The 19380-nt window shown below is 42.9% G+C and overlaps 1 protein-coding gene across 4 annotated transcripts in view; it reads left to right on the forward strand.

Moving 5' to 3' along the window:
• COL5A2 (collagen type V alpha 2 chain) overlaps nt 1-15571 on the forward strand; it is a 337654-nt gene extending 322083 nt beyond the window's left edge. For all 4 annotated transcript variants that reach the window (XM_030579765.1, XM_030579766.1, XM_030579767.1 and 1 more), the window contains 4 exons: nt 6103-6394; nt 7493-7680; nt 10770-11009; nt 12706-15571. In XM_030579765.1, coding sequence (XP_030435625.1) covers nt 6103-6394; nt 7493-7680; nt 10770-11009; nt 12706-12852 — 867 coding nt within the window. In that variant the 3' untranslated portion in view covers nt 12853-15571. The remainder of the gene's footprint in view (nt 1-6102; nt 6395-7492; nt 7681-10769; nt 11010-12705) is intronic.
• Nucleotides 15572-19380: the final 3809 nt, after the last annotated feature.

The following is a 19380-nucleotide window of genomic DNA, read 5'->3' on the forward strand; positions in this document are numbered from 1 at the left end:
TGGGGAGCCTGTTCTATGCCCTCATAAACCGTAGAGAATTTCTCGTGATATTGACTCTAATTGAGTGCTTGCTCATGTTGATTCCATTCTAGGTGTGTGAGCGCCCACATATGGGGCCATTGGAGATTTTTTGCCTTAGCAGTATCTGTAGGACCAGTTGTGGCGCCGCCTTGAGTGTCATGCTTATGTGTCGGTATATCTGGCGCCACTGGCCCTACACCCTCTCAGTTCCTTCTTACCTAACAGGGTAGTTAGTTGGAACACTTTTCCTTGCATAGCAAGGGCTAGTAGTTTCGTCTCTTGTGGCTTCAAATCTTAGGGCCTTGTAAATAGTTGTTTATAGTAGTTAGCATTAAGTAGTTGCTAAGTGTAGTTAGGAATTAGAAGTTAGAGTCCCAGCGGGGACTTCACCCCAGGCGGGGCATGCCCCGCTCTTCGGGGTTTAAGCCCCGTGCGGAGTATAAGCCTGTAAGTGACTCCCACAGCAGCTCAAGTGCTTGGGGGAATCACATGTGAAGGACAGGCATCATATTTGTAAAAATTTTCAATCCAGGACTCAGAAAGAGCAGGATATTCGTTTGCATGCTGTCCGGCACCAGGCAAGAAATGCCATGGGGCATTGGGCAAAGGACCCAGTTCAAGCCACCTTGCCACTCTGGAGCCACCCCTTCCAAAGGGTTTGAGTATGTATATATCCACTCACCTCCAAGCTCACTGGTTGTCTCTGCAGCCAATGAAAAAGACAAGCAGGAACACACTAGTTCAACCCCCAAAAATAAAGAGACCAAAAGACTGGACCTTTTGGGGAGAAAATGTTATTCAGCAGCCAGCCAGCCTGGTGAACCACCAGGTCTTCTTGGGTGAGTACAATTTTAATTTATGGGACTCCCTCCATAAGTTCAGGGAGTCCCTCCCTCAGGGTCTGACTAGGTGCTCTCTCCAAATGGTATGGCTGGAGGTGGACTTAGTGGCTAGGGTGGTTATGCCAGCGGTGGTCATGAGGCACAGCTCCTGGCTTCAGACCACCAGCCTGTCCCAAGAGATGCAGACCTCAGTCCAGGACCTCTCATTTGATGGGAATGGACTCTTTGTGGAGCAGACAGATGCGAGGCTGCATGGGTTAAAGGACACTCAGGCCACTCTTTGCTCACTGAGTATGCATAGGTCACAGTCTGCATGGAGATAGTTCCAGTCACCCCCACTGCCAAGGCATTGGCAGGCTTGTCAGGGGTCTGCAAGGAGAAGGGATAGAGACACAAGCTTTAGTTGTTGCTGTCCTTGCTCCTCCTGCTGACCCACACAGCCCCGCCCAGTGACGCATCTCAGGGGGCCAGAAGTGCTCATTTTCAAGGTGCTTTTGGGAGCAACACCCCAGTCAATTCCCCGGATCCACTTTGTTCTTTCCTCGGCTGTCTTCATCCCTACCCGGTTGCGGGTAACCTTGAACTGCTGGTGCTGGACATAGTATCTTAGGGCTATACCTTGCAATTTTCAGTGGCCCCACCCTCTTCCCTGTCCCTGTTCAGGGACCCGTCTCATGAGCAACTCCTTCTCCAAGAGGTTGAGAACCTCCTGCGCCTGGGGCAGTAGAGGAGATCCCTGGGGACTTGAAGGGAAGATGATTCTATTCCCGCTACTTCTTAATTCCAAAAGCAAAAGAGGGTCTCAGATACATTATGGACCTGCATCTCCTCAACAAGTCTTTCAGAAAGTTGAGGTTTTGCATGGTCTCCCGGCCTCCATCATTTCCTCCCTGGATCCAGGAGACTGGTACACCTCCCTTGACTTGAAGGACACTTATTTTCTTATTTCCATATTCCAAGGTCACAGACATTTCCTTCCTTTCATAGTCGGCGGACATCATTTTCAGTTCTCAGCATTGTCCTTTGGCCTCTCATCTGCCCCGAGGGTGTTACAAAATGTATGGGCCAGTGGCTGCTTACTTGAGATGTCGAGGGGTCCAGGTCTTCTCATATGTTGACGACTAGCTCATCAAGGGCAGGTCTCTGAAGCAAGTGCCGAGGAGCCTCAGTCTGGTGCGTTCCACCTGCCGCAACCTGGACCTGTTAATAATCGAGAAAAAAATCCATCTTATGCCTGTCCAGTGAATAGAGTTCACTGGGGCATTCTCGACTCCATGCTAGCCAGAGCCTTCCTTCTGGAAGCATGTTTTCAGGCCTTGTTGAACCTGATCTCCTGTGTAAAGAACCACCCGCTCACCATGGCTCACACCTGCCTGCGGCTGTTGGGCCACATGGCTATGTGTACATACGTGGTCAGCCATGCTCGACTCCATCTCCAGCCTCTACAAGCATGGATGTAGGACTCTGTAAGTTAATGGCACTGATGGGAAGGCATACATCAGAGCTCCCGACCATGGGACAAGACATACATCTGACAGGGAAGCCGTGTCCATCCCCTAGACTGAACAAAATACGTGGTATTTTCTGTTCTGCTTGGATGTGAACAGGTCCACCTGGGGAATCCCCCACCTCTGGAAAATTGTACTGAACACCTCTTGGTGGCGTGATCACTCGCGGCAAGACGAGAAAGTCCTGCTGAGGTGATCCGCCAAGATGTCCCTAGAATGGCATGCAGCTCATCATTTCTGCAGGATGTCTGGGGCTCTGACCCAGAGCAGCTCTGCTTTCTGGCTTTCTAGTAGACTTGCCCCATATTCTGGGCAGGACTGAGTCTATTATTAGACAAAACATAAAGAAGGGAATGACCCAGGGAGTCATTCCCATTTTTGTCTATTCACCCCTAGCCAACCTCAGCGAGGCTAGCCAGAAGCACCCATGACAGCAGCAGACAGTACAAAATGATTGATAACCATCATCACCACTTTCCAATTGCAAACGGTACAAAATGATTAATAACCATCATCTCGTTGCCAATTTACAATGGCAGACTGTGCAACAGGGATGGTAACCATCTCTGCTGCCTTGCAAAGGCAAATGAATGCTGCTGTGTAGCACTGCAGTACTGTCTCTGTCAGCGGCATCCAGTACACATACAGTGACAGTGACAAAAGGCAAAACAGGCTCCATTGTTGCCATGCTATGGCGTCAGCCAGGGGAATCCAGGGAAAAAGGGTGCGAAATGATTGTCTACCGTTGCTTTCACGGAGGAAGGATTGAGTGACAACATTTACCCAGAATCACCCGCGACACTGTTTTTGCACCATCATGCATTGGGATCTCAACCCAGAATTCCAATGGGTGGGGGAGACTGCAGGAACTATGGGATAACTACGGGATAGCTGCCCACAGTGCAACGCTTCAGAAATCGATGCTAGCCTCGGTACATGGATGCACACCACCGAATTAATGTGCTTAGTATGGCCGCATGCACTCGACTTTATACAATCTGTTTTACAAAACCGGTTTATGTAAAATTGGAATAATCCCGTAGTGTAGACATACCCTTAGGAGGGTAGCAAATGTTATATATGTATTTTTAAAAAAAAGCTTTAGTGTGATCCAGAGTTACAGACCTGATAAATTGGTTGAAATAATATACACCCAGAAGAATATACTCTCATAGGATCTAACCAGAAAGGTTTTGGCAAAAGAAAATCTTGTCTCACTAATCTCTTAGAATTCTTTGAGTAGTAATAAAGTAGTGGATAAAGAAGAACTGCTTGATATAATGTATCAAGAACAAGAAGCTACTAAAGAAACTGAATAATCCTCAAGTCAGAGGCAAGTTGTTGTGGAATCAAGAACTGGCTAGGAGACAGAAAAGTAAAGAGTAGGATTAAATGGTAAACTTTTATTATGGCCAAAGGTTACCAGTGTAGGGTACCTCTAGGCTCCATAAAAGATCCTGTGTTGTTCAATATATTTATCATAGTCTGGAAAGTGGGTGAGTAGAGATGTAAAATTTGGAAATGATACAACGTTATCTAGATCAGTTAGGACTAGAGCAGTGAGGAACTTCAGAGAGACGTAAAGAAGCTGTGTGGATGGACAACATGATGGCAAATGAAATCCAATGTTGATAAATGCAAAGTAATGTTAATTGAAGGGAAACATTTAAACTACTCAGACACCTTATGGGGTTCTAGATTAACTGTATCAGATCAAGAAAGGGACTAGGTTGCCATTATAGTCTGATAAATGAAAACTGTTCAATATTGCAGCCATGGTTAAAAAGCTAACAAGATGTTAAATGCATAAGGAATGGGATGCTGAATAGTAACAAAAATATTATAATGCCTTTCTATAAATCAGTGGGGCAGCCTCACTAGAATTCTGTGCACGGTACTGGGCACCCCATCTAAAAAAGGATAGACTTAAGGGGGTTCAGAAAAGAGTGGCAATCAAAGGCCTAAAGAAACTCTTGTATGATGAGAGATTGAAAAAATGAGGATTGTTATCTTTGAAGAAAAGATGAGTGAGATAAAATATCTTTAATGGTACAGGCAGTGATGAGCTGCCAAAATATTAACAACCAGTTCCCTCCTCCTCACCCTACGAGGGGGTCATGCTCCCCCTGCCACCTGGAACTCCTGCCCCATCCAACCTCCTGCATACCTTGACATGCCACTGCCAGGACCCCTGCCCCATCCACCTCCCTTCCCTGTCCCCTAACTGCCCTGTGCTGCCCCATCCAACCCCTCCTCTTATTCCTGATGCCCCCCCAGGACCCCTACCCCATCCAACCACCCCTTCTCTCTCTGTCCCAAGTGCCCCTGAAACCACTGCCCCTGACTACCTCCCACCACCCCATCCAACCCCTGGTCCTTTCTGACTGCCCCCCCTGGACCCTTTCCCCCATTCAATTCCCCTGTTTCCTGCTCTTTGACCACTCCAAGTCCAGACCCTAATCCACCCCTCGCCCTATATCCAACACCACCTCCCTGCTCCCCTTACTGCACTGCCTGGAAATGGGGGCCGTGCTGCCTAGAGTCGGGGCCGGGAGCTGGGGGCGCTGGGCTGGAGCTGGGGGCCGGGCCAGAGCTGCTGGCCAGCCCACAGTCGGCCGGGAGCCAGCCTGGGGCCGCGCCGCCCGGAGTTAGAGCTGGGGCTGCCAGGAGACGCGCGGTGCCTGGAGCCCTCCTCGTGCCCCCGGCCCCAGCTCACCTGCAGGAAGCTGCTGCTTCCTTCTCAGCCCTCCCAGGCTTCCCACGCTAACAGCTGATTTGCGGGAAGCCAGGAGGGGGAGCCTTCAGGGGAGGAGACAGAGGCAGAGCTGGAGCCAGGTGAGCTGGGGCCGGGGCCGGGGCAGGGAGCTTCTGGAGCTTTTGTTAAATTTAAAAGCCTTTATAATCAGTTCTAAAAGAGCTTCAGCTCACCACTGGGTACAGGTAGATTGGGAACTGCTGTCTCATATCCAAGAATTCATGAACTGTCATGAACTGAATGCAGAATTCAGAATTTTGAGTAGAGTTTTTATTATAGCTTAAATATAAAACAGATCAGATATGTAGTTGAGACCATAAGGTGGGATATTTCAGACTATCATTTCCAGTTTTAGTTTCTCTCAATATTTACCTCAGTTACAAATTCACAATAACATGTTCAGAAATACATTTCTTACCATAATTCCTAGAGACAAAATGCTTTAGACTGGTGGGCATGATTCTTGTTGGACAATTGGAACAATTGGACTCTGATTAATTACTATTAAAGGGAGTTTTACAGCCAAATCTCGGTGTGCGTGTGGTGGTACCACACCATCAGATTTAGAATTAGAAGCCACAAAATTCAGATCCTAAAGCTCAAGGCTCTTTATATCAAGGTTTTGGTTTGACCCGATGTAGAGTGCATTTTTCATTGTTTAACACCAGCAAAGGCCCATATTTAGTACAGTATCCCTATGTACATGCTAAAAAGCTTTCCTGAATTTCAGGCCAAAATGCTCAGAGACAAAGTTAGAGACGATCTAGGCCCTGAGATGTGTGAGCCTATCCTCTTATCTCTATCCTTAGAGGCAGGAGTCAGCTGTGAAGTATTGCTCTGGAACTTTCCCTAAGTTTCAGGGTGACTGGAGCTGAGATTTTGGCTAGGCTTGTCTTTTTAGTAACTATACTGTCCCGTACCCCACTCTGTCTAATCAAAGGATCTTGTGTATCTCTATTGCTACTTTTACTTTTAGGGTCCTCCAGGTGATCCTGGTCCCCCAGGTCCCCCAGGCCCCCCAGGTCACCTCACAGCTGCCATTGGTGACATTATGGGCCACTTTGATGAGAGTATGGCAGATCCACTGCCAGAATTCACTGAAGATGAAGCAGCCCCTGATGACAACAATAAAACTGATCCAGGAGTCCATGCCACACTGAAGTCACTGAGTAGCCAGATTGAAACCATGCGCAGCCCTGATGGCTCCAAGAAACACCCAGCACGCACTTGTGATGATCTAAAGCTCTGTCATCCATCCAAGAAAAGCGGTGTGTATAAAATACAACGTTTAATAATGCAATATCTGCATACACTGCATTGTCCAGGTGTATTGCCATTCTGTTCTTCAGATCTCTGGGAAAACATGCATGATATAGGTTGTTGTGGTAATAGCTGTAGTTCATATCGGGTCTTTTGAATTAAGGGGCTCAAAAACCTCTTGCAAAAATGTTGTTTATTCTTCAGTATTTTATTGCATAAGGCACTTGGATATTTCATTAGAGTGCCACCCCTGTAAATGTGGTCACACTGGAACACCACTTCTGTATGTATAATCACAGTGATAAGCTGATACATTGCATGTTTGAGGCAATAATAATTAAGCATTGAAGGCTAAATGCTGCCCTGGGATGCATAATACATTCAGTTGCTAGAATAACCTGAGTGTGCTTTACCCAGCATGATTTTGTATACCACATTGTTCTTTGAATAGTGTGTTGGAATTACTCTAAGTTACATTGGCTCCCAGCACCCCATAAGAATTGTCTGGCAGCTAAGGATCAGCTAGGGAGAGGGCAACCCCAGCCTTTCTCCTTTTCCTGCAGCTGTGCCCCCTGTGCCAGGCTTGTCTGCTTTGTTCTATCAGAATATTGCCAATGGGCTTTTCAATGGGCTTAAGCAGTGCTTAATTTATGCCAGGACTTGCTGAGCCCCGGCACCTCTAGGCTTGACATTTTATAGCCCTGGCACCTCTGGGCTCGCTGTGTCAGTTATGAAAGTAAAAAAAAAATTGCTTGAGCCCTGGCATCTCTTTCACTACAGATTAAGAATTGGGCTGAAGCAAAATTCCGGCTCTAACTACCCCCAGTTTTAAAGTGCTTAAAATACAGATCCAACTATTGTGCTTGAACTTATCTCTGGAGTGTACATTAAAACAAGTAGAGGGTTGTTACATCATGCCCAATATAGTTACACAAGTTGTTTTTTGATAAGCTAAATTGGTTAGCCATTGAGGCATCAAAAAAAAGACATTAGGTAAATGTTGAGCTTGGGTTTTGTAATGTCTAGAGAGAGTCCTAATTATAACTCCCTAATTAATTCCGGAATTTTACGAATATAGCCGAGATTACATTTTTTGTGTTTTGCAGGAGAATATTGGATTGACCCTAACCAAGGTTGTGTTGAAGATGCTCTAAAAGTCTACTGCAATATGGAAACTGGAGAGACCTGTATTTCTGCAAACCCATCTAGCATACCACGCAAAATGTGGTGGACTAGTAGATCACCAGACCTCAAACCTGTATGGTATGGCCTTGATATGAACAGGGGATCACAGGTAACTAAATGTATTTAAATGGGATAAAAAAGGAGTTATACAATTTTTAAGCATTGATTTTTTTAAAAATTTAAGTAAGATATTTTTATTTAAATTAAAAACAGATTTGTTTTTAAAAATAAAGCCCTTTAAAATTAAATTTGAAATTTACAGCCTGTGTTAAAGCCTAAACTTCATATAATCTATTAAAATAATGGTAAATAGTATATATTTTCTGCCAAGTTTTAAAGGAAATCAAACCAATGAACTGGTGGAAGTTGCTGACTAAGCACCTGGAACCATAGTTTGTTGAAGCACTAAACCAACTTTTGACAACAGTAGCATGTCTGTAGATGCAGAGAAAATATTTTCTTCATTAAAGTTTATTCAACTATATCAGTTCAATAGCTAATTCATTCAAAGTTAGGAAAAGGATTGGGAGTGGAAAAAGCAGGAAAACTTGTTTTCCTCTTCCAATATATGAATTAAAAACTAGGTGTGAAAAGATGAGATCTACTAGTTTCAAATCTTGTTAGGACATAATGATCAGAAACAATCAGTTTAATTCACTAACTATAGATACTTCTTTTGGTTAATAAATCAGTTAATTTTAAATACAAAACATGTTTTGATTAACTTTTTGATAAACTTTTTTGTTATATAGGCAGCACATTTAGGACAGTTTTATTTAATAAAACGAAATAAAATTTTGTTTTTGTACATTTTAATTGAATTTGTATTTCCATCCAAATAGAGCTTGATATAAATCACACGTGAAAAACCAATCAACTAGTAATTAAATGCATCATTTACCATTTTCTAACATAATAAAAATGTAAAAGTTAAGAATATGAATAAATGTAAGTTAAGCTACATACTTGCTTAAATAAATGTGTACAGATATAGTGTATTCTCCTAGTTAGGAAAAAGCCTCACCAATTCCAGTGTGAAGGCTATATTTAGTTGCAAATCAACATGTTTTAATGATTACCAGACAATGAGAATCAACTTGCCTTAAGAAAATAACTAAAAAATACGAATGGAAAGCATCAGAAAAATCAATTATTTAAATCCAAATTTCCCACTTATTGATTTAAATTGCTTTGAGTTAATTGAATCTGCCCTGTGAGAAGGCTCTTCTCCAGATTCTTTCTTTTTGTTATCAGATATTGCCTACTATTTTGAGCAAATCATGCTACGATAACAACTTTATAATACCATTAGGCAGACTATCTAACATTTGTTATGTACTTGATTCAAATATATTGTTTACTCTTCAAAAATATAAAACTTCCTTCTGTATCCCTAATTTAGTTCCCAAAAATATGGTTTCACAAACAAAATGTTGGAATCAAAATGCCTAATCATGAAGTCCTTATGCAGACATAATGCCTGTTGATTATGTTGAAGGCTGCGAGGTGATGGAAGTCACAGAATCCGTGACTTCCAAAGACCTTGGTGACTTCAACCAGTGCTGCCTGGAAGCTGCAGGATCCCCTGTCACCTGTGGAGGTAGGGAGCTGGGTGGGTACCCTTGAACCTCCGAGCCACCGGGGATGGCAGGAGAGAGCCCCACAGCTCCCCGCACCACAGTTGACAGAGGGATCTGTCACTCATGGCTGCCATGGGTGGCAGAGAGGGCCCCTGCTTCAGGGAACCTGGTGGCAGGGGGGAACCCAGCAGCTCCCAGCCATGGTGGGTAGCAGGGAGCTCCGGGCCACTGTGGGAGGCAGGGGGGACCCCTGCAGCTTGGAGCGCCAGTGGTGGGGGACCCTGTAGCTCCCAGCACCCCCGCTCCAGCTGTCCAGGCTACCCATTCTGTCATGGATATTTTTAGTAAAAGTCACAGACAGGTCACAGGCTTCCATGAATTTTTCATTATTTCCTGTGACCTGTCGGTATCTTTTCCTAAAAATATCCATGACAAAAACTGAGCCTTAATTATGTTCACATAACATCTCCATGCACAATACCAGGCTTCCAGAGTGAGCTTCAGAACTCTCACCCCCTGAGCCACTGAAGATCATGAGGAAGGATTCCTGTGAGGGGCGTTAAGGGCAGTAGTTGCTGTGGGTGCTAACATCTTACAGTAGGTGTTTAGCATTTTACAGATTTGAGAATATTTAATCCATGATCTGATGCTAGAGGGGAGGTAGATTTCACCACCAAGAACAAATGTAAAAGAATATTTAATATTCTGACAACATGGTCAGGTCTGATAGGTGCCCAGTATAACCTTCATAATATTCACTTACAAACTCCAGAGACTGGTAGTTGAAAAGAAATTCCCAGACTTGACTGATTATAGCTAGCATAAGTTATAAGAAGACATTGCAGAGTGAGAAGATTTTCCTCATTCTCTGTATACTATCTGCTTTGTGGAAAGTATACATTTTCCAGACAATATTAAATTACATTTTCTAGACTGCAGTCACTCTAACTATATGAATAAAATGAAAAATATATAGGAAGGGAAAAATGCAGAATATTATCAAAATGTTGTCTGATTTTTGATTATTCACAGAGAAGAGTGCAAATAGCTAACAATGTTCTATAAAGGTCACAAGATATAAGCATTCTTCCTGCTCCAGTCTAAGTAATGTGTTCTGATAAAATCTGTAGTTAGATTAATAAAGTCAAACTTCTTTGGTCACTATTGATATTACTGAATAAAATGTATTTAAAATAAGATCCTAAAATTACAATAAAATAGTTACATTTTAAAAATGTTTTCTGTGGTTGACATTTATTATATATATTTGGGTGCTCTAGTGAGCTATTATATTTAATGTTAGAGGCATTGACCTTACTTTGAGTTTCTTCAAGTTGGACCTTTGTGCCAATTCGGAATCCTGTTAACTCTGGTAGGGATCTATTGGGGTGTGCATGTGGTTCTCATTGCAGGATCGGGGCCATAGCTAAAAAGGTATTATGTGTTATGGCCAAAATTTTCCAAAGTGGCCTCAGTTTCTAGGTGCCGACTGGTAGCAAATTACTAAAGAATTCTGATTCTTGGACTTGCTGTGTCTGGAAACCATTAATATTAATGACATCCACAAACTTTATAGGAATTCATGTAACCTGAGATAATGTATCTTGTATCTTTGCAGTTTGTCTATGGAGACAGTGAGTCACCAAATACAGCTGTCACTCAAATGACCTTCCTGCGTCTTCTGTCAAAGGAAGCCTCCCAGAATATCACGTACCATTGTAAGAACAGTATAGGGTACATGGATGACCAGTCTAAGAACCTGAAGAAAGCTGTAATTCTTAAGGGTGCAAATGACCTTGAGATCAAAGCAGAAGGAAACAATAGATTTAGATATACTGTCCTTCAGGACAGCTGCTCTGTAAGTTCTAACTTTTCAAAACTGATTTAAGCAACTGTTATGGAGAAAAATGACTTTTTGGGGGCCTTTAATATTTTCAGATCTTTCTCAAGTTGGAAAAAATCCACAGAATTGAACATTTCTAATGTAATAATACTACAGAAATTCTTCCTCGGTGTCAGAATAATAGGATTTACAGGTGGAAAGGACATTTTGGTCCAGATTTTCAGAGCTGCATACACACAATTGAACTCTGAACAATTTAGAGAAATTATTAATTACTTGTTACTATTATTATTATTATGCAAGTTCTCTGTCTCTTCTTCCTTCCTTTCACTCTCCATCCCCATTTACTACTGTGTGTGATCAGCCAAAGAATCCAGATAAGTCCAAAATCAAATGTTTCTGTGCCAAGTAAGTAGGACCGTAGATATTGTGTACAGTTGCTAATCCTTTGGTACCTCTACTTAGATTGAATTGGAAAGAAGGGATCATCTAGAGAGAAAGTCTACAGTATAAATAAGAAAGCTCTTAGATCATAGAAATGTAGGGCTGGAAGGTTCTGATATTGCTTAATCTGTTTACTTAATACCCTAAGAGGAATTTAATCAGGCCCTGCCAATTTATCTAAATATTCTTTAACCCGTTCTTTCCCTATTTTGGTATGCATTCATTTCCCCCTGTTGTTAATAGTCATCGTGTTGAGAATCTGGTCTTTTTAATGAAGACTGAAGCGAAATAGGCATTAAACACCTCAGACTTTAGATGTCATTAATTATTAGCTCTCCTTTCCAACTAAATAGCAGACATACACTTTCCTTTGTCTTTCTCTTCCTCCCAATGTATTTAAAGAACCTTGTCTTATGACCTTTTATGTCCCTTGATAGGTGTAAATCATTATGTGCCTCAGCCTTTTGGATTTTGTCCTTAGGTGCTTGTGCTTTTTTTTTTGTACTCCTTAACAGTTTGTCCATGTTTCCATTTTTCGTATGATTTTTGTTTGATTTTCAGATGGAGATGTATTAGCCTCTTACTAGTCTTTCCATCTTTTCTTCTCATTAGCTTAGTTTACAGTTGTGCCTTTAATCTTGTCTCCAGCTCTCCTGAACACCTTTTTTCCCTTAGATTTTCTTCCTATGGCACCTTACCTACCAGTTTTGTGTGTTAAAGTTTGCATTTTTGAACTCCATTGTCCTTATTCTTCTGCTCTTGTTCCTTCGTTTCCTTAGAACCATATTTGTGCTGCTCTAAATTTCCCCTTGCACCATACCATTTTCAGCCTATGTGCCCAAATCCTGGAATTCTGTATAATTTTTTGTAATGTAAAATGAGTTTCTCTTTTGGAATGAATGAGAAAATGCCCCCACCATCCACAACTTTACTTTCCGCTTGTTTCTGCACAGAAGTTTAGCCCAGTGTTTATTGTATGTAGCACTACAGTATTAATACATCAAAAAGAAATTTGTTTTATTTTCAAAATTAATCGAATTTTATGGCAGCAATGTTGCTATTTAAGATTCAAGACTGAAGCTGATGACTCAAATAGGCAAGCATTTTTTTAATGAAATAGCTTCATTAAGCAATGTGCAGTGCAGTAGAGGTACAGTAGGGTCCATCTGGACTGCCTCTAATAGTATTGTTGGCTTCTGCTGGCACTCAAGATGCTTTTCAAATGAGCTTGAACTGTGGCATAACATTTCCCTCACTTGTTTTTCAGAAACGTAATGGGAACATTGGCAAGACTGTCTTTGAATACAGAACACAGAATGTGGCACGCTTACCTATCGTAGATATTGCCCCAGTGGACATTGGTAATACAGACCAGGAATTTGGCATTGAGATTGGGCCGGTTTGTTTTGTGTAGAAGAAAGAGGAAAATATTAACGCACTACCACCACCACCAACTAAACACAAGAACTTGGACTGATGGAAGTTAATCCTGAGACTCTTGAAGTAATGGCTGATATTGCATCAGCATTGTACATACAGTTCTTTTTAAATGCCTGGCCTCCTTCAGAATATTTATTTTACTTACAAACCTTCAATTTTAAATGATTTAAACCAACTTTTCAGTGAAACAGTACAATTTAAAAAGGACCAATGATTACCCTTTTAAAAATCTGAATGATAATTGTAGGGCTTTGTTGCTCACCTTCTTTGAGTGTAATTCGAAATTTATAGGTATTCTATACAGATAGTTTAAAAGTGGAGCTTTGTAAAACTCAAAGGAATACTTCTTTTGCTTGGATGCAGATTGAATAGCAGAAAAGTAGAGCACTTTTGTGAATTCTGGTTTATAATATTTGCAACCAAATACGCTTTTCCCCCAGCATGTTTAAATGAAACCAATGTTTTTCTTTCCCTGGCCAGTCACAAAAAACCCAATTTCATTAATTGAATAATGCTTTTTAAGTGAGGTCATCTTACTTGGCATTGTCCTTAGTGAAATGCTTAACTGTTCTATGTAAATGTAAAAGTCTACACAGAAGTGGATGGCCTTATCTTTTATGGGACCTAGAAGAAATCCTTTCAGCATCGTAAACCTTTATGAAATAAGAAAATTCAGGGGTAAATCTTTAAGTAGGTCTACATTGAATTTTAAGGGTCTGTCCTTCTCCCTCCTGACAATGTACATACATAACTCTGTGCTATTAATGAGACTTTCACTTGGAGGAATATGTACCCTTAAATATGTCTAAAACCCAATACCCAATTGATTTCTTTTAGTACTTGCATAATCTAATAAGCCATTACATATAACATTTTATAGACAATGTCATAAGTTTGTTGTCAGCTTATGTGTGTCATCAGTCATTCACATGTGTACCAGAGAAGGGTTCAGAGATTCAGTGTTGCAGAGATGACTTTTTAGTTGACAACCAGTTATGCATCACCAGTAATTTTGATCTATCGACCCTGAATTGTCAGGGCAAAAAATAATCCACCATTTCTTAGCATGAGCTACCTCATCTCTAAAAGCTGGGATGCATTTAATATTCTTGTTTTTGTTTTAGATACTAAAAGGTGCTATATGCTTCTGTTATTATTCCAAGTATGGAGATAGGCAGGGCAAAAATAATAATTTTTTTAAGTGATGGTGCTAAAATGACTTCTGTAAAAGCCTGACAAAATAAAGATTCTTACCACCAACATAGTTTTGAAGAGTAAAGCTGTTAGATTTCCAGTGTTTGAAAGAACAGTGTTACAGTGCATTTTGTCTGCTGGTCATACACTATATGGAATGTTTTGTAATACCAACATGTTTTATTACCTAAAGCATGTGGGTGCAAACATAATTCAAGGGTTTTTTTCTGTTTCTTTATTGCATTTGTGCTCTCCAATGTTTTGTTTGTCTCTTTAAATAAAAAAATAAACAGCTGAGGCTATCCCAAAATAAAAGCCATGCACATAGCTTTATTCATGTATCTTTGCAAAGCATTTAATTAAATACATGCTTGTTACGTCAGTGGTTTCCTTTTTGTAGAATTCCTTCCAACATATCCTATGTCAATTCATTGCTGAGGGAAAACAGAATTTTATAATTTTTGTTGCTGTTTTAAATGATTTATATGTTTGTAAAATGTGCACCTAAAATATTTTATGTATTGGATTATAGTGGAAATTTTGAGTGGTATCCTTTTTTGTTGCACATCTCACAAAGTGGAAGTTAAATTGCACCAAATTATTATCTCCTATCCTACTAAAGATGCCCAGCTAATACTCTTCGGAACTCCAGGATGTCAGAATTTTTATTCATGCCTGAATAAAATATAATGATCAAACCAGTATGTCAGTTTAAATAATCTCTGATGTTATAAAATATAATTTATAGACCATTTCCGAAGTTATTTTTGCAATGATCAAGATAATCAAAAATTAATGTTCAAATAACCAGTCATTCCTAAATTGTAATAGTTCTAGCACTGTAAATTTTAAGTTTGTATGTGTGCACTTGTATACAATATTTATACACAGGAAATCCCAAGGGTTTTCAGAGGTTCACATTCTGCCTACATGACAAAGGCACAGTTTTGCACTTTTCACTAGGGCAAAACTCTTATTAAAATCTGGTTAATGTCTACAGGATAGGCTCCTTCAGAGCTGATGGTCAATCTATTCGTGGCTGAATGACTTTGGTGAACAGTGGTTAATACATAATGCTTTATCACAAATTTAGATATTGCTAATTGGTGGTAGTTTGTCATATGGTGTTGCCCTGGGGTTTATTCAAAGACATAAAATAAGGAGAAAGTAAACTAAGGATGAATCTTTTACTCTGTTTCAAGATTTAAAATACTTTTAGTCTCTGACCTGCATTCGCTGGGCCAGAAATAGTATACTTCTGCTTTAGATTAGATGGATTTTAGGTATATAGGGTGCATTATGACTCCCAGTGTCATAACAAAAAGTAGTTAGTCATTCCAGCTTGAATGGTCTCTTACAATATGTGCTAACTACTAATGCTAGACAATCTGTTCCACCTTGCATTTTCCTATGACGCTGGAAGTGCCTTTCCCACACCTGAAGAAGAGCTCTGTGTGGCTCAAAAGCTTGTCCAAATTTTATTAGAAGTTGGTCCAATAAAAAATATTACCTCACCCACCTTGCCTCTTGTTTTCCAAATGCCCACCTACTACCACCTATTGCTCCCAATGGGAGTGAAGCCAGGTTTCCCTTTGTGAGAGGTGATGGTAAAATGTTAAAGGGCAATGCACACTTTAGATACCTCCATCCCATAGTAGTGATGTGAGGAACAGACAAATGAAAAACTCTCATGTGTCTTCAGAATCAGTTTAAACTAATCTGGAACTTCAAATACTATTATGCACTGATCATAAGTATATGCCTATTGCATGGTATCACTACGGGGGCGGGGAATTGTGGTCATTTGGCTGCTTTAACTTGCATTTCTATACATTTCCATTTTTGGGTTATTTTTTAAATTTAAGCTAACCTGCATTTTCTGGGTTTCTAATGCTTGTTCTTGGGTTAATTACAGCAATCCTGTAATACGTTTATCCTTATGTTACTGACATGCACGCTCACCCTTAACATCGGTTCAATGTAGTTTTAGATCTGGGACGATATATACACAATTAAACATATATAAATATAAGACTGATAATATGTATAGGCCCACCCTGTGCCTCTCTTCTCCCCCCTAGGCATGGGGCTCTGCACAAGTACAAGGGTGTGGCTCGAACTGCAGAATCAGAGTCCATCCAAGTAACCCTTGCACTCTGCCAGGGTATGGAGCTTGGAAAGACATGCTATGACTTGTGAACACAAACCAATGAGCTCGCTCTCTGCCAGGACCTGGGGCTCTGAGAGGGTGAGCTGTGCTTTGCAGACACAAGTTTCCAATTCTTGCAGTCTACCCAGGCAGGAGCTGAGCATCACACAGGCATGCATGGCCTCAACCCCTGCCTGAGGCCATAACTCTGCTGTGGGGTGCTCAACCGAGAGCATAGGCATTCCCACAGCCAGGAGAACCCTCCCAGCCTACTCAAGAGTAAACTTTGCCGAGCTACCAAATCCCTCAAAAGCTAAAAGCAAGCCCTCCCCGCCCACCCCTTAAGGCAGCTATTTGAATTTTTAATGAGCAAACCACGTTAAAATAAAAACCAGGGTTTTAACCCTTTCTCTTTTGCTTTCCACCCTCACACTGAGTTGTTTGCTGGAACTTTTCTCTCCTGCACAGACAGGGCCTGTATCAGTGCGGGCTCAGTGCCCCTCCCCCACCCTGCAGCACAGCTTGTTAAGGGGTAATTGCAGCCTGGTCTCCAGGTGCTGCCTGTGGGGAGCGGCGCCTGGTGGGCTCTGCTGGGGAAAGGGTGCGGAGTCTAGCAGCAGCGGAGTGGGCAGGGCAGCTGTGTTTGGTTTTCAGCCCACCCGAGCCCTGCCAGGGAAAGGGGCACAGTGACTGAAAGGCAGGTGGGGGGCTGTACATTAAAGCAAATGGCAGATGGGACAGTTTGTGCCCAGAATACAGTCACAAATGGACACCGCACCATCGTGAGATTACCAGGTGGTAACTGAGGCCTGATATACAGTGTAAAGCCCTGCATGGTACTTGCTCAATCCTGAAGTACTGACATGAGTGCCAGCTGGCTGGGGGAGGAGGCAGATGCCCAGGGAACTGGCTACTCTTCTCTCCTCCCCTGGCCCCGCCCTTAAATGTGGTTGTGGGAAACTGTCCATTTCAAAGACTCTTTGGCTCTTTTCTTACGCTGAGGCTCATGTTATACAATATAGCCAGGTTAGCATTCAGACTGCATAAAGCAGAGCCATTGCAAGTACCTTAAGTGCTGCGTGATCCCGAGTCCCCCCATCCCCATCGTCCAGGAGTAAAAGAAGTAAGGAAGTAACCTGAGTGGCATCGTCAAAAGCCCCACCAGAGATGAAATGCTCTGGAAATGTGGAAGACAACAAGCAAAGGTTTAAATAGTGCTTCACTCTTTCTCTGCAATGAATGTTGTGACCCGACAAAAAGGAAGCGGGTCACAAGACAGCCTTATTTCTGGTAACGGTTGGTGTGAGTTCGTTTTCAGTGAAGACAGGCAGAAGAGGCTAACTAGGAAATGGGGTGTGTGTGTCAGAAACAGGAGGGAGTACTGCACGCCACGTGAAATTGAAACCCGGGGGGAGTGAAGCCACAGAGCAGAGGTGGGCAAATTTTTTGGCCTGAGGGCCACATCAGGGTTCCAAAAATTGTATGGAGAGTTGGGTAGGGAAGGCTGTGCCTCCCCAAACAGCCTGCCCCTCCCACCATCCCCCGCCCACCCCCCACCCCGACCGCGTCCCTCAGAACCCCCCACCCTGCTCCCTGTCCCCTGACTGCCCCGACCCCCATCCACACACCCTCGACAGGCCCCTCCACCCAGGACTCCCACACCTATCCAACTCTTCCCCCGGTTCTCCATCCCCTGCCCCCCCCAGAACCTCCACCCCATCCAACTGCCCCTGCTCCCTGTCCCCTGACTGCCCCGAGTCCCCTGCCCCTTATCTAACCCCCCCCCCAATCCCATAACCATGCCACTCAGAGCATCAGGTCTGGCGGCTATATCGCCTGGTCAGAGCCAGCCACACTGCTGCGCTGCCTGGCTAGAGCACAGAGGCCCACTGCGCTGAGGCTGTGGGGAGCCTGGGGGGCGGGAGTAGCAGGGGAGGGGCCGGGGGGGATGCTAGCTTTGCTGGACGGGCGCTCAAGGGCCAGGCAGGACAGTTCCACAGGCTGTAGTTTGCCCACCTCTGTCATAGAGTCTCAGAGTGAGGAGCCAATTTACTTTTGCAGAGGTAATTGAGTTCTTGATTGGAGACCAGCGCTAGACTGGGATCTGGGACCAAAAAGCCAGAGCTACTACTGAAAGACCCAGATGTAACCCTTGACAAAGGGGGGGGGTAGAATTTTTCCAAGAAAATGAGGAGTGGCAAATGCTGAGCTGTGTTTAGCCCTGTTAAACAGCAGACTGACACTAGTGCACTTGTCCCTTGCTGACACTGAGTGGTGACATTCACCGTGCCTGTGTTACATACCATGTCAGCGACACTAAGGTCTTGCGGCCATACAGTTACACAGCTAACACAAAACAAACAAAAATCTGTATGAGTGTGGGTCCCTGGAGCTGCATGACGATCGCACTGTCTGTGCATGTTTATATAGTCCTGCTTCAGCATGGCTGGACTACCTTTCATGGCCCTTCCAGCCCTTCATTTTATGAGCCAATCTACCCCCTCTGAGTCAGCACTGAGGTACAAACTTGGACAGGTAGACATGGGCGTGGCTTGGGAAGTAACAGCTAGAAAGCTATGGCTCAGTGTTACTGCACGCATCCAGGTAGTGTACATATTTAGTGCCTATGAACTCAGTCGTGTACTGTGTCAGTTAATGTCCTCTGGTACTTAAGCGTGCTTTGTACCATGCAGGATTGAGCCCTAATGGGGAATTACTTTAGCTTGTGCCAGGTCATTGAGTTGTTTAACTAGCTGTGACCGATCATTTTGTTGGGTTAAGAAACATGATGCCAAAAGTGGGTAACATTTGCTGATCAGATTGGTGTGACTACTCATGTGCCGTTACCAGTTTCATGGTTTTTGTTCAGCAGCTACTCCTGAGGGAATTCTGTGCCAACAAAATTAAAAATTCCGAGCACAATATTTTAAAATGCTGCCAATTTTATTTGTCAGTAAGTAAATATGAAGGTTCCAGCATGGCAGTGGGGCTCATAGGCCACTGGCTTCATGGAGGTGGGAGCTCACCGTGCAGCTCTTCTCCCGTGGGGACAGGGATTGGGTGGTGAGGCTACACCCGACCCAATGTATGTGCCGGGCCTGCCCCAGAAACACCATGGGGCCCTGCCCCTCCATACCAGGTGTAGGCTGGCAGGCTCAG

This window comes from Gopherus evgoodei, chromosome 11 (assembly GCF_007399415.2).
Source record: "Gopherus evgoodei ecotype Sinaloan lineage chromosome 11, rGopEvg1_v1.p, whole genome shotgun sequence".
Classification (NCBI taxonomy): domain Eukaryota; kingdom Metazoa; phylum Chordata; order Testudines; family Testudinidae; genus Gopherus; species Gopherus evgoodei.